Below are 24,705 nucleotides of genomic sequence, written 5' to 3'. Positions count from 1 at the left end.
GACATTCTGGAAGTCTATATTAGGCAGGTGGTATTAACCATAGGACAGCTATTGAATATGAATCTAGAGGTAGATACACCATATGAGTACTAATTGGAAGAGAAAGCTATATACATTTGTCAAACAGTATTTCAGTATTAAGCAATCAAAAGCATTCCATTAAACACTGATATTCAACAATTAGTGTTGAAATCATGAACAATATAATTTAAATGGGAAAGAAAGCACAAATGGTTAGGTTTTATCTACTGTGGTTTAATGTTCATTCTATTAAAAATAATTTTATAAATTAGTATACATTCTAATAAAGCAATCATAATGTTCAAATAAACGTAAAATACTTATTCAGTTATTTAAAGACAGGCTCTCAGAGTGATGTCTGATTTCTGTAACTGTCATTCACAGTAGCCTGAACTGAGCCTGTGCTAGCTTGGACAGACACAAAGCAAATTTTTGCATGTGAAAAACAGAAGGAATTGATAAGTAAGCACCCTGTTCTCATGGAGACCTTGAGCTGAGCCATAGGAAGCTGATTAGATAAGTGTATACCCCAGACGGCCACATGTCAGCTCCTTATCTGATATAAACAGTGACAAATGGGAACACTGGAAGCATATGCACCGGGAATTAGCAGAATAATGAAATAATCTCCTGCTCTCTGGACTTAGGCAAAATTGTATTTTCACAGAAAGAAATCAGGTACATTTACTAGATTATATTGATAATTATGGTTAAACCACGGGAAAATCATATGAAATACAAAACATAAAACCTGTGTAGCAGTAAAAGCAAAAGCGTCAAACAATTCTACCCTTTCTTAAAGACCACCGACATCAATAAACCCACGAGGAAATGCACATGAACATGCTTCCAGGTACGTGCAATTTACATTTTGTTTCTCATGTTATACACAAAACATTTTTACTCTGATTACAAGCTGTAAGGATCAAAGCTGAAGACACCCTTTAACAAGGGTGCTTGCAATATTATTTTGATCTCATCATTTGAATTTGACAGTTACTACTTCTGTGATATATGAGACTTGAAATATGGACTAGAACATGGACTAGAGTGCTTTTGAAACTGTGTATATAAAATGCTTGTTCTGTGCTATATTCTCAAAGTGGTTAAAAATACAAAAGCATGGCATGAATGTCCCATGTTCATGGCATTGTGAGCTTTGCCATTGGGCTTCAGAACCTTTTGCACACAGCGCTCCTGCCAGTCCTAGCAATCAGTTAGTTGACACGTAAGATAAAAACCCATCTAGCTAAAGGATAACATTGTTATAATTTCTAATATCAGTATGAACCAATAATTGGATCTTATAAGATGAAAGACCAACTTACAGAGAACCTCAGAAACATCAACTATACAGTTACAAATTTATTTTGACTAAATATGTTTAAAAAGCCCTTAAGAAACTACAAACTTTATAAAATTAATTATACTTTGCTTTATTTTTCATTGTGTTTAAATCACTGACACAGTAAGAAAGGTCAGATTTTATTATCTATATTCACACACAAAGAACAACAGATGGGCTTTTCTGAGGATTTTTCCCTAGGGTCCAATAAAAAGGAAGCACTTTCTTACAATCAAAGATAGCATTAGGTGGAATGGAGAAACGGACTACCTTACAAAGCAGTTAAGTGAGCTCACATCCACAAAACCTTTATTTAAGACAATGGTCATCTGACTGGGATACAGGAGTGCAGTGTGCAGGTCTGAGTGAAAAGGTGGATAGATGACTTCTAAGGTCGCTTCCCACCCTAACACTCTGTTATCTGTGGCAGAGTGTCTGGATAGATTATAAATGTTATTATTCACTCCAGATACATGAGCTAATATTGTACAATTACATTCCCAACAAAGTTTTATATTACTTACCTCCGCAACTTTGAGAAATTCAGACACGCGTGTCATTCTCGTTAGAAATCGTTTGTAAATTTCTAGAGCATCTTTACATTGTCCTTTCTTCATTTCAAAAAACTTTTCTAGAACAGACAGACAAGCATTTTTAAAAGAGTATTATAAGTGTTTATAAATACCATTACTTAAAATTGAAATTAGTGTTTGAATCAACATGGCACTAAAATCTGTAAGAAGTATTAATGCACCTAAGCAAGGGGACTGCAGGGATTTAAAATGGTTCTTGTCCTACGGTGTCTCACAGGAAACAATAAAAATACAGTAACATGTGAATTATCAAACAGGTTAAATTCATGATCCATACCTACCAGCTTTCTATTTTGGAAAATAGCATCGAATTCTTTGTGATAACAATCTTAAAAGTAATGAATGACTGTATTGAACTGTATCCTTATTTCCTTACTAGCTCACTCTTAACCAATAATTTATATATCATAAAGCAATAACCTATAAACTTCCATGAATTAAATAATTCTCTAGATGTCTACACTCTACATAAATAGATACTTCTTTTAGTGGTTATAAATCATTTCTTTCAAACAATGTATGCTTTAGTTATAAGATTGTGAACTTTTGTGGAAAAACATATGGTTTACCAAACACTTCATGACTCTATAATCAAGTCCTCTTTCTCAACCGGTAGCTTTCTAAACAGAAAAACAGAGGAAGTTTGATGTTCTCTTGTGTCCTCCCAAGATTGGACATCACAGTCATTATGGTACCATCACTCCATTACAACTGCAGCATGATAGCATGCTTTCTCCACACCGTTTTGAGGAAAATTCGCTCTTCATCAGTGTTTTTGCCCGCCAGTCTTTCAGTCCATAATTACTGACACTGCAGTTGCAGACATGGTAGGCCATTGTCTACAACAGCTCCCAGGCAACTCTGGATCATAACCAATGGCTTGGTGTCATCATTATTTTATATCTGCACTTGGTTAAACACATGCTATTTTTATATTCTCTCACCCTTTAAAGTTCTTGATTTCATTCAGCATGTAATTTTACTACCTCAAAGTATTTTTAATTTTCTCAAGAAAGGTTTCATAATATATAATTACACAAAGAACTAATTATTAAGGGTAGCTACTCATTACCTTCTGTTGACAGTCTTTTCGTAATTTTACTTTTAGCATAGACCACCCCTGCAGGCTCTTCAAGAGAAGCAAAGGGATTGAAAAAATAAACACATACTGTTTCCTACTTATTAGGATTTGAGAAGAAAGCAAGCTTTTCAAATAAATGGTCAAAGCTAAGGATATTTCCTTTATCCATGCTGTCCTCTTTTTAGATAGGATCATGGTGCTATAAGGAAACAAGTAATTTTTGAAAAAAAGGACTTATTCTGAGAAACTATACTTTCCTTTTTTCTTGTTATACAATCTTCATATAAACAATTCCTTCAAAATATCTAAATTACTTTTGTTTATTATAATCTGTTTACTTCTTTGCATTGGGTCTTTAGCAATAACACAAAAAGAAAAAGAAAACAAAAATAATCTCAATTTCCTTTTAAAACCAATGCCTCAAAATTTTAAGCAAATTTTCTCTGCTTCCTTTGGATGCTTTTAAAATTGCCTCTATCATGGTAATTTAGGATTCATCAACAAAAGAGATTCAATCATCACGGTTTTAGGTCATAAGCCCACAACTATTTCTATAACCACGGTAATGACGATGAAAGGCAACGTGCACTGACATATGCAAAATTGTGAGGGTTCCCTGTCCCCTTAGAGACCAGGACAGGCTCCAAAGAAATTAACACGTTTCACAGAAGGTATGCATCACCCAGAAATGAGCCTCTGTCTTTCTTTCATATTAAAGCTAACATATATTGGTTTTCAGTATTTGAAATGATCAAATTCTACATTCATCACATAAATGTTTGTAAATAAAGTACTGATAAATCCCCTGTCATGTTAGTATTCCCTTTCACAAGTAACTGTCCTAGGAAAGAAGCCACATGAAAAGGAATCTCATCCCTGAAAGACAAACCAAGGCTGTGGACGTGGACATCAGTCAGGAAGGGAAGCATCTTCTAACTTGAACATCAGAGTGTCAATATAGATCAAATGTTTGTGAAGGTTTCTGGCACCAATATTGATTTCAACATTAGATGCCAAGAATTGGTCATGAGGTCCTTGATTAAAACGAACCCTCAATATATTTAAGTTAATTCCTAGCATTATGTAGTAAACAGAAAACATATCTGTCTGGAAATACTTAGGATTCTAAACATGCCTATATTCTAAAGTATTATTTTCACAAGAGCCATTTGTCAATGCCGAACGAAGAGCACTCACACCAGAATGTTGTTGGGCAAGAATACTAGTATACCCCCTACCACTTTGGAAGAGACGGGTCTTGAATATGAAAAGGTGTAACTCTCCTCCTTTTCTGCTCCTAATTATGGCGAATAGACTGTCTTTTTCAAATTAGATGAAATAAAAATATGTACCAAATGGTTATTATTTTAATAAAAAGGAAAAAAATGCATTCTTACTATAATCAATCAGTGAATCCAACATAAAGGGAAAGTAGAGCAATATTTAAGTAGCTGTTTAAGACAACAATAGAGGAGGATCACAGCTTAACATGTTTAATTGTCACATGAATTATAAGAGGCATTATATTGAATGTTCTTCAAGCGGAAGTGGGAATTAAACAGGGGTCCGCTGGTGAGAGAGGATGAGAATGAATCAACTGGGTTGTGCATTTGAGTAAGATGAGCAAGTGAGGTTTTATATTTAAAAGTCTAATTATAAATAAACAGGAACAAGGAGATTAGGAAGGGTAAATTCAAGAGTTCAGTTTTAGATCTTGCTGAGTGTTAGGTAAGAACACAATATCTAAATTTAAGTGTCTACAAATAATAAGACATGTAAAACTAAAGCTCAGAATAAAGGTAAGAACCAACATACTAGATTTGGGACTCATCATAATGGAGATAATAGCTTTTCCAATGAAGAACACACAGAAACAGCAGATTGGTAAATAGCTAGAAAGGAACTTTAGCAAAAGCTCACATTTATGAGTAGGAAGGAAGAGTAAGATCAGCTAGCAAAAGAGAAATGGGAAAACATATCTTATTTGGTTTACAGATAAATTGTCCCACCTGAAATAAAGGCAGTATGGTTTTGAACTGCAATTATGGGCAGGAATCTTTCCATACTAAAGGCAAAATATCCAAGAGCCCTGTATTCGATGCTGGGATTGGCTCATCCAGCCCTCATTCTTTTGTTTTCTAGACTGATAAAAAGCCAGGGTTCTGCAAATTAGACCTGTGGGAGGCCTAGAAGGTGAAATTGAGGCAGAGCCATATTTATTGTACCTTTACACCTGTTTCTTACAAGTGATAAAGCCCTGGAAGTATGAGTTTATCAGCATCATTGCACTGTCTGCCATCCACCTTAGGGGTTTTGAGGAGTAATTGTTATGATTGCAGACACTCGACATGACTCCCTAATCCTTGGAGTATAGCTTCAGGCGTCCATTCTTCTGCTTTCTAGGGCTGCAAGGCAGTTGGGGTGGTAGCAGCAGCGACTTTCTTTGAGCACACCTTAAAGTGGTGGCCTTAGTAGTAGCTCCCCTAGATTCAGTAGTCATCTCATGAGGCTAAAACCAGTTCCTGCAATCTTCCAATAATTACATAACTACCTAACTCCCTGAATTAAACCTCCTTTTATTTACAGTATGTAGGGTACTTTCTGTTTCTAGAATAGGTATAGTGTTTAATAAATGAAGTGGCTGTAGAAATCAGACCCTCAAAAATGTTAAAGATGGGAATCTTGGATTAGATATGCAACTTGATTGGCTTTAATGGCAGCAATGTCCATGGGCAACTATTGAAAAATTAGATTCTCATAGGCTGGGCTGCATAGGAGAAAAATTATTACTTAAATGATCACCTATGGTTTTCTGAAATGAGCACCCAGAATTAAGCTTATCAGAGCGAGCAGCTGCTGGGATAGAGATCGCCATGATGGGAACAAGGCAAACACAACTGTGGGGTGAGGGGCTGCTTCTGACTCCCCTAAAGAGCTTACAAAGGAAAAATGACAGCTCAGGATTTTAAATTATGGATGCAAGGTTCCATTCAGACCGTGATACTTCGAGCTGGCCTAAAATAACCTTATCTCTTGCAGACATAGGACTGTCAGAGCTGAACGTCAGATGAGTGTCTAATTCTGTGAGTTGCTGAATTATAACATATGTGGGTAAGCTAAATTTCCAGCCTCATCATGTTGTCCTTTGTGAAAATGAGGGATTTTATTAGAAAAGTGAAAACAAAACAAAGCACTTGGGTAGATTCATCCAACAATGAATCTATCCTTGCTGGAAAAAGCTTTTCCCTATGAGTCAGAAGAAGCTGGTCCTGCCTTGCTTAGAGATCCTATAATCAACCCCTTTCATCAGAGAACGAAGATTCTCCTCATACCCTATCCTTCTACTTCTTATCCCTTTTCTTTTGTCAACTGCCTTGACAGAATAAAATTAGAATCCAGCAAATCCTGCGTGTCCCGGGGAGACAAGCACAAAGTTGGACCCAGGAGGCAAAAACACACATGCTCCAAGAAGTACAAGAGTTTGTAGATTTATGTTGGCAGGATGATTGCCAGACAAAATGAAAGATACTGACTTAAATTTAAATGGTAAATAACATAATGTTTAGCATGAGCATGTCATAAATATTGCATGGTACTTATTAATACAAAAAGAGTCATTCATGTTGATCTGAATACAAACTTAATGAGGCATCTTGCATTCCCCCCCCTCCTGAATCTGTCAATCCTAATTGATAAAAACCGAGAGAACTGGAATGAATTCTAAAGGTCTGAGCAGGAAAGAAGGCATATTACATTAGAGTGAATAACATCATTGATAACACTGATTTGGGTAAGCATACAAAACACGTGGATTCAAAATGCTAGCCTGACCTGAACATTCTATATTGGCCCCTCTTGCCCTTTTGGCGGAGAAGGACCCTCTTCTCACAATCCAATTGCCCACAGCTGTTGCCTGAGCTTTCTGTTCATACTGAGGTTGAAGCCTCATGTAGCTGGTACCATGGACCTGTCTCTCACCCAGTAGAGTGAGCTGGGCCCTCCCTGGAGAAGAAACCTGGGTTCCCTAAGATATGTGATCAGTGCTGGGCCCCACCAGCAGGTGAGGAGATCCCAAGGCAGGTGCTGGGCATGGAGGCCATGGGGGCATAGGCTAACAAAGAGACAGAACTGAATCTTGCATCACTCTGCTTGGCCCTGGAGGATAGCTGGTTAGCCAGAGTCAGGAAAGATTCCTCAGGGGAGGAACAACCTAAGACAAGCACAGTCGCAGAGGGATCATCAGGAAAGAACTTGGGGTCAACAGAGGTGGGGCACAGACCCTTACCCCTCCAACTTTGCAGAGCCTGAACTCTCACCCCTTCTGAGGGAGGACTCCGACCCCTATGGTTGCTTCCCTTCCCATGCCCAGCTCAAATCGGGACCCAGGTAACAGACAGAGACTTGGCCGACAGCAGCTGCTCTCTCACTTCCAAAAGACTCCTAATATTTAAATTTTAAAAAGGGGGATAATAGGAGAATATCATGTAAGGAAAAATATCCTTTAAGTAAATTACATCTAGAAAATTTTTACTTTAGAAAATTAACTTTCATTTGTAATGCTAATAGAAAGACATCCATGAAAAACACACATGGTGTCAAAACAAGCCAAAGGAAAATCATTTGGGCAAAACATGAAAAAGGATCCCAAGTCAAATTTATAGAAAAGATTCCTTTATTAACTTTTGGTCAAGAATATGTTTGTATATTTTCAGAAAACAACTCCAAGATCATGTAGATTCCTGCAAAAGAGAGGAATGACAGGACTGCTCCAGCCATGAAGACAGAAGAGAAGCAGTCCAGAGATGGAAGACACTGATGATGCCTTGCCATACTTGCAGTCAGCAGCTGTGTGTTGCTGCAGGTAGCCCAGGACCAAACCAGAGAGGGTTGAACCTGCATTACCACCATTTGTCCACCATCCAGAACTGAAATATGATTGCTGACATGTACACATAAGGAACTGTTTGACATTGAAATTGGGACTCAAAAGAACTGTTGGCCCAGAAAAAAACTCACTACAGACTGATTCATTTGCCTCTCAGCAAAGCCATTATTGCTTGTCTCATTTTCGGTTCTTATAAGTGTATTACTAGTATCACATGATCTCATTCATCTACGGGAAATAATGAACAACATAAACTGATGAACAAAAACAGACCCGGAGACAGGGAAGCATCGATCAGACTGTCAAACCTCAGAGGGAAGGTGGTGGAGGGTGGGGGTAAGGAGGAGAGGTCAACAAAGGACTTGTATGCATGCATATAAGCCTAACCAGTGGTCATGGATAACAGGGGGGTGAGGCATGCGTGGGGAGGGGTTTGGGATGGAAATGGGGGAATGAGGACAAATATGTGATATCTTAATCAATAAAGAAATTTTTAAAAAAATGCTAGCCTAAGCATCTGGGAGGGACTCAAACACAGTGGCTCTCAAACTGAAGTCACCAGATGGGCAGCAACAGCACTGCTCAGACCTTAGTAGAAATGCAATTCTCAGGCCCTTCCCCAGACCTACAGAGTTAGAAACTCTGTGTTAGGGTCAGGCAAGCTGAATTTCAATAAGCTTTACATGTATTCTTAAGGAAGGTCTTAGAAACACATCCAAAGCACTTTTTTCTCATCTCCTGCAAAGGGACAAGGGAAAAAACAAAAACAAAAACATGCCCAGACTTTTTAGGGACACAGACTCTAAGCTGATGCTACTCCCTGGGGGCTCAAAATGTCACTTTCTGTTCTATCAATCTGAGTAGAGGCTCTATGGAGATTAGGTGATAAAAGAAAACTATATCCCAGTGGATGCATGAAACCATCTGCGGTTATTGCCCAGGTTTCCTGAACATATATTGTAGTTGGAATAGAAATACTTTGAAATTAGCAGTGTCCTCACAATGGTTTCCGAATTTCTGCAAAGATACAGGGCTAGCATTCCCTCATATCCCCAGTTAACTTGCATATCTGGTTTGTGCAAAAGATGCATGGATGGTAGAGAGAAATAGTAGGTTACTGTAAACTTAATCAGGTGGTGACGCCAACTTGCTGAGATCCAGAGGTGTTCTCCTTACCGGCATAAAATCAGCACAGCTCCTGACACCTGACAGGCAACTACCAAAGCAGAAAATTCTTTTTATCTCCAGCCAATAACCAGAGCTCATCATAAGTAGTTAGGTTTCATCTGCCAGTACACCCTCACTGTCTTATTTCAGGGATATCATCCTCTCTGGCTGTCATAAGCCCAGGGAATATCACTTTGATGACATTATTCTGATTGTATCTACTGGACAAGAATTTCAAGTACGCTAAGTGCCTTGATAAGATACATGCATATCAAAGGGTGAGAGGCAGAATCCATGAAAGTTCAGGGACCTACTACCTCAATGAAGTTTCTGAAGGTCCACAGGTCCCCTCCCTGTGAAAACAGATTGCTTCACCTTGCATCCCCTATAACCAAAATACAGGCAAAAGTTGTCTTTTTTTTGGAGGTGGCATATGCAATATGTGTGTGCTGCTCTCAACAGAATATCTGGTACAGTATCAAATATGAAGTGGAATCCCGATGGAAGGGAAGGCTCTGCAACAGCTCCAGACTGGAGTCACGTGGGCCTTTGCTCCTGCAGATCCAAAGGAACTCGAAGCGTCCGCAGCAGCTCTGAATGCTGCAGAACGCCCTGGCATGCTCCACTAGGAATTTGAGGAGCCTCTGGTGCTTTGGAGCAGAGCCATGTCCTCTTCGGATAGTAACTAATATCTTTTGGAAAAATTGCTCTTGGCTTGCTTCTAGATTCTGACCATAGAATATAGAGTAATCATGACACCTCACGTGTTTTTCTAATATACAAAATCACAAAGTTGGACAAGTGCAAAAATACTCCATCATCAAATAGAAGTGGTGTATCAGAGGTCAGCCTCAAGCAGATCCTGGATCCCATGCAGGTGTGAACATGGCTCATATTCCCAGTGCACCCCCTCTTCTGCACTGCCCTTTCTCCCTCAGACCATGCCTACGACCAGCTGACTGAGGGGCAATAGAACTTAAGCTTGGTTTACAGATGCTGGCACTAGTTGGAAGTAGTTTGCTAAATCATTATATCCCCACAGAGGGGTGACCTTGACAGTGAAAGAAATCTTTTATTTCAGGGAAAGCTTTAAGTAGTATATCTTCCTGATTTTTTACTTTATGTCAAAGGAAATATGAGGATACATATGGAAATATACAAAAATATGTGCAGTAACTAACTGCTGGCCTGTTTTACCAGAGACTTAAAAAAAATAAAATGGAAAGATTAGTGACAAGAGATCTGGACAACAGGTAATAGATGGACCACTCAGAATGAATGAAGATCATGAGACTATTTCTATCCCATGCAGGCCAAAGGCAACCAAAAGACTCTCAGTAATCAGGGAGTAAAGGGACTCCATAGACTGATGAACAAAGTGCCACTGCTAAATCTTCAGTCTGCCAATACCCGAGATCAATGCTGGGTTTCCCCTTGGCACCATACTCCAGGGAGAATGGAGTCATCCACAAAGTAATAGGATAAGCATGGATTCCTAGGGGTGAGAGCAGTATTCCTCTATACCATCACAGACGGTTTATCCTGTACATGGATCTATCATCTCTGCCCATATTGCTCTGCCAGCACCACCATCTGTGGAATTACTCACCATCATCGTATCTCACACAATACTGCCTCTATTTTTACTGCACACGAAATGAGACAACAGACTCCACAGAATCCATCAGTCTTAACATGAATCCCATCCATCCAGAAGTGGCTGGGCTTACATAATGATGGGATAGCTGGCAGAAGAATCCATTTCTAACCTACTCTAGGAATATACCTTAAGAAGCTGGGGATTATAGTGTACACTCCGAACCATTGATCACTTCACAGGTCCAGGAACCTGGGTGCTAGACTGGCCCCTCTCACTATTGTACCGACTGAGGTGGCAGTGGCTGCTTGTTTCCTGCACATCTCCAGAGGTGGCATCACAGGGAGTTTTTTAGCAGAAGGGAGCAGTTATTTATCATTATGGGACTTGTTCTGAGAGGCAATGCTTATAACCTACTCTCTTCGTCATTCTGAAATTTTGTAAGCACCAAAATCCTCTTATGGAATCCCTTCCTGCCTAAAACATCTAGACTATTTCCTGTTCCCTGAGCTGAATCCTTAGATGTAAGAATACTCAGGGGAATGTGACCAGAATGAATGGCATATTTAGATTTTCATGTATGAAGTCTGTGATATCCAAATCTTTGCATCTGATACAGTCTTTATTCAAACATCATTCAGTAGTCTACTTACCAAGTAGGTTAATAACGCCATCATTGTAGCAAGCAAAAAGTTTGATAAGATCTTTGAAAAGAAGCATAAATGCAGCATTTATAACACCATTTGTTAGCTCATTTGGATGCACCTAGAAGAAAATGAGAAGTTAATATGTTAAATTGTATCATCAGTTGACAATTTTTCTCAGTGCATATTAAAGTGTCTCAAATGATTACTAAGAAATTCACATCCCTATTTTACAAATGCTGTGTAATTCTCTTAGTAACCCTACCAATATCAAAAGATGGATCACATTTTTCTTGCTTTGAGTCAATGAAGTTAGTCCTATCAATTACAAGGCATACATATACTCTATTTGATCAGTAATCCATAGATGGATAATATCCACCTTTTGCACATCTGGTCTTTTGTTGCTTTTACATTTTTTTATTACATTCTTCCACCTCCCCTATATATGTTATCTGTGTAAGGGTTCAGGTTCCAGGGCCTGCAGTAACTCAGCAAGGAAGCACAGCGTGGGAAATAGATACCTTATCAGCAACCCCTAAAGCAATTCTTGAGAATCATAGCATTTACTCATCCACCAAATACTCTAACCACCAAAATAAAGAAGAAGAATTTCTCCTCATTCCCAAATCCTCTGGGGTGTGTGTGTGTGTTTGTTTGTTTTTCACCTTTATAACTTTTCTCCTTAGGACAGTATTATCGAAGGGAAGAAAAGCAAAGAAAAATAAATGTTCAAAAAGAGAAAAAGATAAGCATCAATTGACAATACCTAGCTAAGTCCTTACTATAAAATCTATCAAAAAATACATAGTTTGCTGCTTTTACTGAAATGTCACAGAAATTGGGTATTGTGACCAGAATGCAACTATAAAGTAAATCATATTGTTGTAACAGAAATTTTAAATTATTAATAATTGAGGAAAATAGTTTTAAACAACCACCAAAAGAAAGAAAAGCTAACAACGTGAGTTAAAAATTTTACTACATGTTAGAATACTTTATTTTCATGAATTAAATGTTCATTTAATTAAACTTATTTTGAAATAACTATAAATCCATATGCAGTTGTAAAAAATAGAGATTCCCAGGTACCATTCACCCAGTTTCTGGTAACATTACAACACTATAGCATAATACCACAGCTAGGATATTGGTATTGATACAATCCACAAATCTTATCCGGATTTCCCCAATTTTATTTGTGTTCCACTGTGTGTACACGTTTAGTTCTATATAATCTTACCACAGCCAATACATAGGAATGGTTTCAGAGAATAGCCAGGAAGAAGGACCAGGACAAAACAGAGATAATTCTCTTTGGTGGGTGGTGTCATTTAGATGGTCTGTATAAAGTGGCTTCTAACAGCAGGCGGAGCCAGCTGCCTGCAGGTACATTTTGCACTACATTCTGTCAAAGACAACAGGAAACAGCCATCCTCCTCCAAACCTGGGGTTCCAAGAATGCATCACTCACATTTTCCCAAGACTTAATAAATACCTGGTAAACTGCTGGGACGATCTGCACAATTATCTCCATTGCACTAACAGCTTCAACGAAGGGCTTAGCTAAGGTAAATGAGGGAGATCTCAATCTGCTTCCAGCTTTACCTGAAGCCCACCTTCAATGAAAGACAATCCTGACTGTGCAAGAAACACCTGCCAGTGAGATACGTACGTCAAATTCCAGCAGTGCATCGATCTGTCCCTGCAGTATTGGCATACTCTTTAGTAGTTTTTCTGGAACCATTGTTCTCATTACACCATCAGCCCTACAGGTTTTTAAAAAGAGAAAAAGAGAAAACTTCCTTGTACATGAAAAATTCAAGACCACAGACGTTGTTCTAAGCTGTTTCCCCCGCTGTTTCCTTGTTAACCAGGTGGAATGCTTTTGAGACATGAAGAGGCTGTTGTTGACCCTGCTCTCTGTACTACTTCCTCTTATCCATTCTTATTCTTCAACCACACAGGCAGCAAAGGAAGAGAGCCATGTGGTCTGCATATTTATTGTAGAAGCCAGTTGAATTTCTAAATGGATTCTTTTAAATATTTAACCTAGATAATAGTATTCAAAATATAAGTTTCCTAAATGCCAGTTTGTTTGGTTTCTGAGAAAGAGAGAAAACATGTCATGGAAGTCTTCAAATCCTGTAGGCCTGGGAGTCCAGATGTTAGACTATGAACCATCAGTGGAGAAAAATGCATGCTGACAGGCACAGTTTGGCCAAAAAGAGGTAAGTGTTTCACTCGCCACACAGAATGAAACTGGAGGTGAGTGCCGGAGGGTGCCTCAGAGCAGGCAATGAACCCTGGACCCACCGCTGATGGAGCCCCTGCATCCAGGGATGGTCAAGAAGTGGCAGTCCTGCAATGGGTGAGGAGAATGTGATGTGAACAGGCCGATGATGGCAATTATTTTCAAGGTCTTTCTCACTTCAATGGTAGGAAAAGTATCCCAAAGTGTCCTGATGTGCATAAAAGGGTGCAGAAGTTTCTGAGAAGGTGTGGACTTGTGGTGGAGAGGCCACGACTCATCTGAGAACATTAACAATGATTGCCCAGGGCCATGTTAGCAGGCACAGGAAGGTTCATGGACTAGAATCATCTCTAACACGAAGGGGTTGAAGTAAGAATCTTCATTTTATAAATGTTCACCCACAAGAAACTAACTTATTTTGAATAAGCAAGCTTATTATTGCTCATCACCATGATTTTAAAAGTTCGAAGCTAAGGCTGGGCAAGCTATTAGAATAGAGTTAAATTTTTTGTGGTTCCCTGAAACTAAAATATTAAACCTTCTACAACACCTTGTCATTTTTTCAGGTTAGAAAAATATCACAAGATTTACACAAATTTTTGATTGAACATTTCGGATTAAACTCAAATATCTATTTAGAAGGAAATAAATGTTAATTAAGAATTAAAATGTTTTTGTGTTTCAATGAGGCTTTCTTAATCAAAAATTAGTATTAATAACTAGTTCAATTATGGTGTGTGTGTGTGTGTGTGTGTGTGTGTGTGCGCACGCACGCGCGCATGTGCAATACCAGCGCGGTATTACTTCTCAAAAAGAGATCTCCACCATGTACACAGTTCAGTTTAACCTCAATCAAAACACATTGAAATAAGTATTCTCAACTTCAGTCACTGCTCTTTTAAATATATTTTAAATTCTCTCCATTTAAAATTAAATATATATATGAATTTTGAATTGATTTTAATAAACAAAATGTTATGCCAGAGCATCATGTCAGATTTTATGCATGATATAGAAAGCAATGCATATTACAACCTCAAGGCTAACTTCTATAATATTATTGAGTTTCTTTTTCAAGCATTTGTAAACAGGGTCTTCATAATGAAAATTAATTAAAATAAATTAAGTATGCTTTCAAAAACTTTTTCTGCTCAAATAAATAGGAGAAAGAAACAACATACCCTTTCTTCACCCTGGCAAAATCAAATGCCATCTGTCTGTAAGAGAAAGCCTTTTCATTTAAGTATCTACTATAGCGCCTGATGAAGGTAGACATATCATAACCTGGGGAAGGAGCGGAGAAAATAAAATAATTAATAAAATACCTTCAATTGTGCTTTGCTTAGTACCAATTTCTTTTAACTCCCCAGTGTAAATAATTCTAGGATAGAGGTCAGTAAGTGTATCAGACAAGCCTCATTTAAAACACTACTGCAGTCTTCGGCCATAACACCCTGAACGTGCCCGATCTCGTCTAAAAGACTACTGCAGGCAAAAGTGCTTTTGCCATGAGACATTCCAAGACTAATCAGTTTCGTTATGCTATCACCCTTGAAAAGAATGTCTATTCTGATTTTTCCTTGCAGTTTTGTTCACTGTTTCAAATAACAGCATGTTTTAGACTTAATATGTGCAACTCTCTGAGAACTCTCCACTTGCTTGGTGTCCCTGCCTTAGATGTAATAGCAACCAACAAGTATGATGAATGAACAGATGAATGTCATTTGAGTTCTATTCATTTATAAAGAACACTCCTTCAGGACTGTTACCTGTTTTTTAAATTGGGAAAGTACCTTTCATTTCACTGCTTCTTGCACCATTATAAACAAACAACTGTGGGTCTAGCACAACTACTGTTACTATTTAAGGTAAACACTAGAAAGACAAAAATAAAATTTACATAATTTACATGCTGAGTTATTTTAACAATGAGATATTTAAAAACTAGTATAAACTAGCTATATTCAGGGTGTCCCATAATTATTCACTCAAAGTGTACATATACTTTGGGTTAAATGTGAAAAGAAAGAAATACCAATTGAGCTATCAAAAAATGGATGTACATCCTATACTTTTCATTTTTTCTTAAACACACAGTTATAATGATTTTGTAATAATAATTTCATTTCAAAAATAAAAATAGACACAAGAAACATTAAAAAGAAAAAAAAAAGATAAGACATAAATATTCTCACCATGGGATCCACTTTTGTCCAAAAAATTGCTGAGATTGAATAGTGTATTTCTAGAGGCCAAATACTGAATAAATCTCTAAAAAACAAAAATTAGAATCAAACACCAATGTTCTCAAATCATACTTTTAATTTGTGATACTAAAGGGAATTTTTACTTTTACAAATTGTCACTCTTTTCTTTCACTCAGTTATAAATCTTCCTAGTCTCCTGACTTTCTCTGAAGTAGGGAAAGGCCTTAATAATACTGAGTTAGAACTAAATTGTATGATTTTTTATTTCTAAATATATTAGAAACACTATAATTTAATAAGATTCAGTATGCATCCTATACAAAGTGGGAAATATTTTCCAAAATTAAACATGTTTAATTTTGGAAATTCTAATATTTTAATTATAATAATTAATTCTAATATTTTCCAAAATTAAACATGTTTATGAAAGCAAGTTTCACTGAAAGGCACAAAGGAATAATTCCTATGGAAAAAAATAATTGTTCCTTTACCCTAACATTTTTGCCCACTAATACATTGACATGGTAAATACATTTAGATACCAGTGATACTGAATTCTTAGATATCTCTAATAAAATGTCTAACCACATTTGCTTTTTGAAAAATAGCAAAATGGAAGATTAAAATTGTACTCTAGAAGAATGTGAACCAAGATTTCCTCTTCTTTTTCTGCTAATTAGTGAAAACCCAAAGGGCCTTGAGTCATCATCCTCCTCTTCCACAAAAGCCTCATCCCCCACCAAAAACAGACGCGTTTACTCAGTTTACCTCATTTCCATGCACCATGAGATGATGTGTTGTGACTAAAGCTTTAAATACAACCACCCAGCTACTGTTCGTGGCTCGCTCAAAGAGCGTGTCGGCCATCTGAGGAATATTAACGTTGGTCTCATTGGTAGCCTGGATCAAATCTATGAACATAGAGAACATATCAGTCAGTTATATTTGTCACTACATACAAAAATGCATTGCAAATGTTAAACATTTAAACCTGTTCACTAAAATGAATTAAAATTGCTTTGAAAATAGTTAATACAATTTTTAAAAGTTAAACTGTATTATTTTTACACATATATTTATGTGTTTTTTCTTGAGCTTATTTTTTTCCCCTATTGAATCCTCTTCTAAGTTTTATGTGTTTTCTATTACCAATGTCATTTTTTAAAAGTACAAACTCCAGGAGAGCTAAGCCTCCTGTTAATCATCTTTGTTATCCCTCTAAGCATAATTGTCTCAGACATGTGGGCACTTACTCTATGCATCATTTGAACTCAATAACACAAATGTATTTTTTGAAACACAAGAGCTAAAAGCATATTTCACTTGGGTTTTAATTTTGATGGATGTTAATAAATACATTTGTCACATAAGTGTCAGAATGAGAGCAAATAGTGAAAGGAAAGAATTTTACTATGCCCATTTCAGCTTTCAAAGAACATCATGCATGCATTAAATTTCTATAATTTGACTCTAGTTTCTAAGGGAGTAAAACTTTATAATAAATCCACTATCCTACATATTATCAGTATGATTCCAGGTCAATCTCAGGGGAAATTTTTTTTTTTTACAGTGGCCAAAAGGCGCTGCCCAGCTTTCAGAAAACATGGTGAGTATTGTCAAAAGGCTAGCAGAGGCAATCCAAGATCACAGATTTACAAAAGGAATCTAAGCTACACTGGGGCAATGAGAAATGAAGAGGAAACACCTTAGACTTCTTTTGCACCATTCAGAGAACTGCATGATTCCTGTTCCCTAAGAAATCCCATGCAACCAACACAGAGGCAGACCCATGCTTTTCTTTACTTAAAATCCACACTCAGTAATCATCGAGCTATGTATTTGTTTTATGTACTTCTCTATTTTATCATAAGTACAGTTTCAAAAAGTTGATATTCCATCACTGAAGTAGCTATTAATTTCTTAAAGCGTATCGATAACTGATCTGAGTTTCAAGTGGACCAAGCCAGGCTTATTTTTTTTTTAATACATATATTTTATCAATTTTTTACAGAGAGGAAAGGAGAGAGAGAGAGAGCTAGAAACATTGATGAGAGAGAAACATCGACCAGCTGCCTCCTACACCCCCCCCCCCACCAGGGATGTGCCTGCAACCAATGCACATGCCCCTGACCGGAATCGAACCCAGGACCTCCCAGTCCGCAGACCGACGCTCTTCCACTGAGCCAAACCAGTTTCGGCAGCAAGCCAGGCTTATTTCTGACTTTATTTTAAATTCCATTCATCATCCCTGTCCCCTTACTTAATGCCTCTCCCTCAACATTTTCCTTTATTGGAATTCTACTCATCCTTCAAGAAATCTTTCCTGGTCCCTTGTAAATGTAGCCCCCTGTGACCTCTCTCCGTTTTAAAACTTGAGGTGCTTTGTTCTTGCTGGGTGTTCAGATTTGATGCGTAATCGTCCCAAGTTCCTGCCATATCAAAGCTCCTGGAAGATGGACACAGTCATGCCAACATCTTGTCTCCTGTGCAGCACTTCACAGAATACAATGCACGGTAAACATCTCTGAACAAAATGTATAAAAGCTATACTTTAGCCCCAAATAGAAATATAAGCAGTTCTTTGAAAAAGAAAAATCACTATGCTCTCACATTGCTTTCTGAGACAATATCATGGGACTAATTGAAATTCTGTTCCTGTCATAAATTCTTCTGCTCATTTATTTACTGAACTGGGCTCAGGGAATACAGAAATGCACTGCTGGTCGGAGGAGACAGAAGCATGATCAGATAACAGAGGAGCCCCTCTAAGAGGCGAGTAAAGAGAGGCAAAATAATAGAGCAGAAAGAGCCCCGGGCCAGAGCCCTGCTCAGCCCCGGCCTAGGTGTGTAACTCTCGGCAAATTAATATCCCTTTGACTCAGCTCCTCATCTTTTAAATTGGGTTAATAATTACTGCTTTTCGGGGCTATTGCAAGTGGTCTGAACAAAGTAGGTGCCCAAAATAAATGTTTGTAAATATTGTTACACATACACTGCATTTTTATAATGCAGTAGAAAAGATAGTAGAAAAGATCCCATGGGAAGGACCCTAAACTCAGCTATGACCTACAATAGGAATGAGAAGTACATTTTTAGCAAATTGGCAAAGTGTGGAGCCACAAGAGGTGCTTTATCCTTGGACAAAGGTGGGGGGTCTCAGTGCTAGGTGTGGGCAGGTGGTGGGGAGAAACTTAACTAAAGAGTGAGGGAGGGACCTCACACATGACATTAAAGAGTTCGGATTTCACCCTATGGACTAAGGGGACTCTTGGAAAAGTACCAATAAAATTTCACTTTTCGAGTCAACCTCGTTATTCAGCCACTACTAAATACTATCTGAAAGGTAAGCACGGGATGAGGAATAGTCATCTTTGCCTGAAGATACTAGAAGACATAAAAGTGGCAAGTTGAAAAGCCCGGTTGAGAGTCAGATGAGGTGAGCTTAAACTAAACTAGTAGTGGAGATAGGGAGAGATAATGAATGGGGAAAGATATTTATGAGGCACCACTGACAGGATTTGCAGGTGAGTAAATGGATATGAAGAGGTGAAGGGAAAAGAAATCCTGAATAAGTTTCGGTTTTTGGTTTGAAGTCCAGTTAATGCTTTTCACTGAAATAGAAAGAGAGTTGTTTCAAAGGAGATGTGAACTACTAGAGGCCTGGTACATGAAATTCATGCACGAGTGTGTGTGTGTGTGTAGGGTGTGGGGTGTCCCTCAGCCCGGCCTGCACCCCGGGATCCCTCTCATAATCCTGGACGACTGGCTCCTAACTGCTTGCCTGCCTGCCTGCCTGCCTGATCACCCCTAACTGCCCTCTTCTGCCTGCCTGATCACCTCCAACTGCCCTCCCCTGCCAGCCTGATTGCCCCCAACTGCCCTTCCCTGCTGGCCTGATAGCCCCCAACTGTCCTCTTCTGCTGGTTTGATCACCTCCAACTGCCCCCTTCTGCTGGCCTGATCGCCTCCAACTATCCTCTCCTGTTGGCCTGATCACCTCCTAACTGCCCTCCTCTGCAGGCCTGATTGCTCCTAACTGCTCTCTCCTGCTGGCTTGATCTTGCCCCTAACTGCCCCTGCCTTGGCCCCTGCCACCGTGGCTTTGTCTGGAAGGAAGTCGGACGTCCGGAAGATATCTGGTTGACCAGGTCTAATTAGCATATTACCCTTTTATTAGTATAGACTTTGGACATGATATATTTGAATTAGTTGCTGGAGATCTAATTTGACCAATGGATTTTAACATGACAGTATAAATGTTCACTGACATGGTTTCAGATTCAACATTACAATTTAAATTTAAGAAACTACCACTTGGAGAGTTGTGGTGTAGTATCAAAAATGTCCTGAAAAGGCTATTAAAATGATTCTCTCTTTTCTAATTGGGTATCTTTGCGAGGCCATATTTTCCTCATATAGTTCAACCAAAACAATATATTCCAAAAACCTGTATACCGAAACAGATAGGAGCAACCATCCTCTTGGGAACAGGATGTTAAAGAGTTGTGTAAAGATATAAAGCAAAACGTACCACTCTTCTCACTATAGTCCTTGTTATAGTAAATAATTATTTTTCTCTAAAAGTATTTTTGTGCTAACTTATCAATTGGTTTGTTATTGTTATTTTGAAAAGAAAAATGTTTAAAGACTTCCTGTTTTGATGTCGAATACAGTAATTATCTAAAGGCATAAATCACATAAACAAAAACTTTGAAGTCCTCAATAATTTAAGAGTACAAAAAAGCCCTGCGAACAAACAGCTTGAGAGCTGCTTTTCTGGGATATGCATAACAAGGGAATTGCTAGGTTGTAGGGCCTGCACATATTTTACAAAATGCATTTACACAGTAATTGCACCAAGTATATGCTCATCGGTAGTTTATATGAGTTTCTACTGCTTTACTTCCCCACCAAGTAAGGGTTTTCATTTAAAGAATTTCAAATAATTCAACAAAACAAAGTATGGACATAAACTTGAAAAACAAACAAACAAACAAAAAAAAAACCCCCACAAAACACCATTATTGAAAATTTTGAGAATCTAAATGTGAAATATCTCTGTCATATTTAAAATTCTTAGGATTGAAAGTCTTAATTGAATTTTGGGAGAGAGATGAAGTATCTTTTGAGTCGTTTTAAAAATAGCTTTATTGAAGTATAATTGACATACAAAAAAACAGCACATATTTAAAATATACTATCTGGTAAGTTTTTACAAACATATGCACCATAAAACTATCGGCAAAATCTAGACACTGAACATACCCATCACCTCCTAAAGGTTTCCTCAAGCCTTTTTATAATTCCTCCTTCCTGCCCCTCCCCATCTCCATCCCTGTGTCCCTTAATAATCAGCAATCTGCTGTCAGCCATTTTATATTAGTTTTTGTTTTCCAAATTTTCTATAAAGCAAATCATATTTTGGGGCACAGGGGATAAGTCTAGCTTCTTTTTTTCTTTTTAAATATATTTTATTGATTTTTCACAGAAAGGAATGGAGAGAGATACAGAGTTAGAAACATCGCTGAGAGAGTCATCGATCAGCTGCCTCTTGCACACCCCCTACTTGGGATGTGCCCACAACCCAGGTACATGCCCTTGACCGGAATCGAACCTGGGACCTTTCAGTCTGCAGGCCGACGCTCTATCCACTGAGCCAAACCGGTTTCGGCAAGTCTAGATTCTTTGACTCAGCATAATTATTTTGAGACTTGTTTTCCAGTATCAATAGTTTACTCCTTTTTATTAGTGACTTGTGCTCATAATATGGACATACCAAAACTCTGTGTCCATTCACCTACTAATGGACATTTGGGAAGGCTGCAGGTTTTGGTTACTACATGTAAAACTGCCATGAACATTTGTGTACAATATTTGTATGAACATATGCTTTCATTTTCCTTTGAGTAATAGCTGAGTGGAATATTTAACTTATTTGAAAGTAAATATTTAAGAAACTGCCAAACTGCTTCCATCCTGGTTGTATCATGTTACATTCTCAACAGCAGGTATGAGCGGTCCAGTTTTTGCTGTTGTTTCATTGTTGCCATTCCAACAGATGTGACAGGGTATCTCCTGGTGGTTTTCCTTTGGGTTTCCTTGATGACTAATAATGTTAGACATTATTTTTCTTAAGCTTTTCATTAGTTTATTAGTCATTGGCATACATTCTTTGCCCATTTTTATTGCATTGTTTGTTTCTTATTTAGTTACTAGAGGCCCAGTGCACCAAATTCATGCACAGGGGGAAGAGGGGTGTCCCTGAGCCCAGCCTGCACCCTCTCCAATCTGGGACCCCTTGAGGGATGTCCGACTGCCCATTGTGACAAAGTCAGTTTTACTTGCCAAAGGGCAGTCGGACATCCCTCTCACAATCCAGGACTGCTGACTCCCAACTGCTCGCCTGCCCACCTTCCTGATTGCCCCTAACCGCTTCTGCCTGCCAGCCTGATAACCCCCTAACCACTTCTCTGTCGGCCTGTTTGATGTCTAACTGCTCCCCTGCCAGCCTGTTTGCCCCCAACTTCCCTCCTCTGCCGGCCTGGTTACCCCTAACTGCTGTCCCCTGTAGGCTTGATTGTCCCCAATTGCACTCCCTTGCAGGCATGGTCCCTCCCAACTGCCCTCCCCTGCTGGCCATCTTGTGTCCACATGGGGGCAGAATCTTTGACCACATGGGGGCAGCCATCTTGTGTGTTGGAGTGATGATCAATCTGCATATTACTCTTTTATTAAGTAGGATAGAGACCTGGAGCATGGGAGGGGGCCACCTGGTTTGTCCTGAAGGATGTCCTAGATCAGGGTGGGGGTTCCCTTGGGGGGTGGGACGGCCTGGGCGAGGGTCCTGTGGTGGTTTGCAGCTGGCCACACCCCCAGGTGACCCAGGTGAAGGCACTGATATCTAGGATTTATTTATCTTCTACAATTGAAGCTTTGTAGCCTGGAGTGGAGCCAAGCCTTCTGTTAGCTTCATGGTGGCAGCCATTTCTTTTGGGATTTATTTGTCTTCTATAATTGAAACTTTGTAGCCTTAAGCAGAGGCCTGGGCCAGCCAGGGTGTGTGAAAAGCTTGGCTTCCTCCATCACCAGGAAAACCCAAGCCTCCCTCCTGCTCTCTCCATGGCCACAGTCATGTTGGTTAATTTGCATACTCGCTCCTGATTGGCTGATGGGCATGGCTTGTGGGTGTAGTGGAGTGATGGGTAATTTGCATATTGCTTTTATTAGATAGGATTCTGAATCAAATCCTCTATGAGATACATGATTTGTAAATATTTTCTCCAAGTCTGTGACTTCCCTTTTCATTCTCTCAACATTGGCTTTCAGAAAACAGAAGTATTTAATAGAAAGTCCTATTTATCAAGTTTTTCTTTATGGATTACCATGTAAGAAATTGTTAAGTCAAGGTCACAAAGTTTTTCTCCTATGCTTCTAGAAGCTTAAAAATTTTATGTTTGTAAAATTAGACCTATAATATATTTATTGTTAGTTTTTATAAATGGTCTGAGGTATGAATATATAGTCCTTTCTGCATTGTAATGTCATATTGTTCCAGCATCATTTGTTGAAAAAATGATTCATTTCTCAATAAATTGCCTTTGAACCTCTGTCAAAAATTAATTGGCCACATATCTTTGGGTCTATTTCCAGATTCTCTTATGTTGATTGATCTATTTGTCTATCTTACCCTGATACCATGCTATCCTGATCAATGTAAATTTATAATAATTCTTGAAATTGGGTAGTGTTAGCCCTCCAACTTTGTTTCTTGTCAAAGTTGGTTTGGCTCTCGTAGATCCATCATATTTTCACGAGTTTTAAACTGAATTTATCAACTTAAAAAAAATGTCTGCTGGGATTTTGATGGGGATTATGTTAAATCTCTATTTGAATTTGGGGTGAACTAGCATCTTAACAACATTGAGTCTTCCCATCCATGTTCACAGTCTGTCTCTCCATTTATTTAGATCGGCTTTAACTTGTCTCAGCAATGTTTTGCAGTTTTTAGTAAATTTTGCTGATAGTTTCATAGGTGCATATATTTAGCAAAACCTACCAAATAGCCGAAACCAGTTTGGCCCAATGGATAGAGTGTTGGCCTGCGGACTGAAAGGTCCTGGGTTCGATTCTGGTCAAGGGCATGTACTTTGGTTGCAGGCACATCCCCAGTAAGGGGTGTGCAAGAGGCAGCTGATCGATGATTCTCTCATTGATGTTTCTAACTCTCTATCCCTCTCTCTTCCTCTCTGTAAAAAATCAATAAAATATATTAAAAAACAAAACAAAAAACTTACCAAATAGTATACTTTATGTTTGTCCAGTATTTTGTCTGTCAATTATAGGCCAAAAAGGCTATTTTTAGTATGTCAATGTTAGGTATATTTTGCCAGATACATTCTTGAAGTATTTAATATTCTTTGATTATTTCTTAAATGGTATTATTTTCATTTAAATTTCTAAATGTTCACTGCCAATTTTGAGAAGCACAACTTATTTTTATATTTTTTACTTTGTATCCTGTAACTTCGCTAGACTCATTTATGAGTTCTTTTTCGTAGATCCCATCATATTTTTTCATAATTATGTTATTTGTGACAAAGTCAGTTTTACTTGCAATCTTGATACGTTTGTTTTGTTTTGTGTGTTTTTTATTTATGGCACTGGCTAGAATCTCTTGTAATTTGAATAAAAATAGTGAGAGAGGACATCCCTGTCTTTTTCTGATCTTCAGAGGAAAGCATTCATCTTTCACTAGTAAGTGTGATGTGAGCTAAAAATAGTTTATAGATGTTCTATTGTTTTATGTTGGGTTGGGAAAGTGCCCTTCTAGTCCTAGTTTGCTGAGAGCTTTTAACATGAATGGATATATTATAGTATTTTGTCAAATCTATTTTCTGCATTTATTGAGATG

At 38.2% G+C, this 24,705-nt stretch overlaps 1 protein-coding gene across 10 annotated transcripts in view; it reads right to left on the bottom strand.

Moving 5' to 3' along the window:
- The window catches only part of SNAP91 (synaptosome associated protein 91), a 120,176-nt gene that overhangs the window by 65,519 nt on the left and 29,952 nt on the right, over nucleotides 1–24,705 (bottom strand). For all 10 annotated transcript variants that reach the window (XM_036414360.2, XM_036414361.2, XM_045572771.1 and 7 more), the window contains 6 exons: nucleotides 16,563–16,705; nucleotides 15,783–15,858; nucleotides 14,769–14,871; nucleotides 13,009–13,102; nucleotides 11,343–11,454; nucleotides 1,891–1,997 (listed from right to left, as the gene is read on the bottom strand). In XM_036414360.2, the coding sequence (XP_036270253.1) occupies nucleotides 1,891–1,997; nucleotides 11,343–11,454; nucleotides 13,009–13,102; nucleotides 14,769–14,871; nucleotides 15,783–15,858; nucleotides 16,563–16,705 (635 nt within the window). The remainder of the gene's footprint in view (nucleotides 1–1,890; nucleotides 1,998–11,342; nucleotides 11,455–13,008; nucleotides 13,103–14,768; nucleotides 14,872–15,782; nucleotides 15,859–16,562; nucleotides 16,706–24,705) is intronic.

Source organism: Pipistrellus kuhlii, unplaced genomic scaffold (genome assembly GCF_014108245.1).
Source record: "Pipistrellus kuhlii isolate mPipKuh1 unplaced genomic scaffold, mPipKuh1.p scaffold_m20_p_5, whole genome shotgun sequence".
In the NCBI taxonomy this organism is placed as follows: Eukaryota; Metazoa; Chordata; class Mammalia; order Chiroptera; family Vespertilionidae; genus Pipistrellus; species Pipistrellus kuhlii.
The sequence above is the reverse complement of the archived record's forward strand: the minus strand, read 5'-3'. Positions and strand labels throughout refer to the sequence as shown.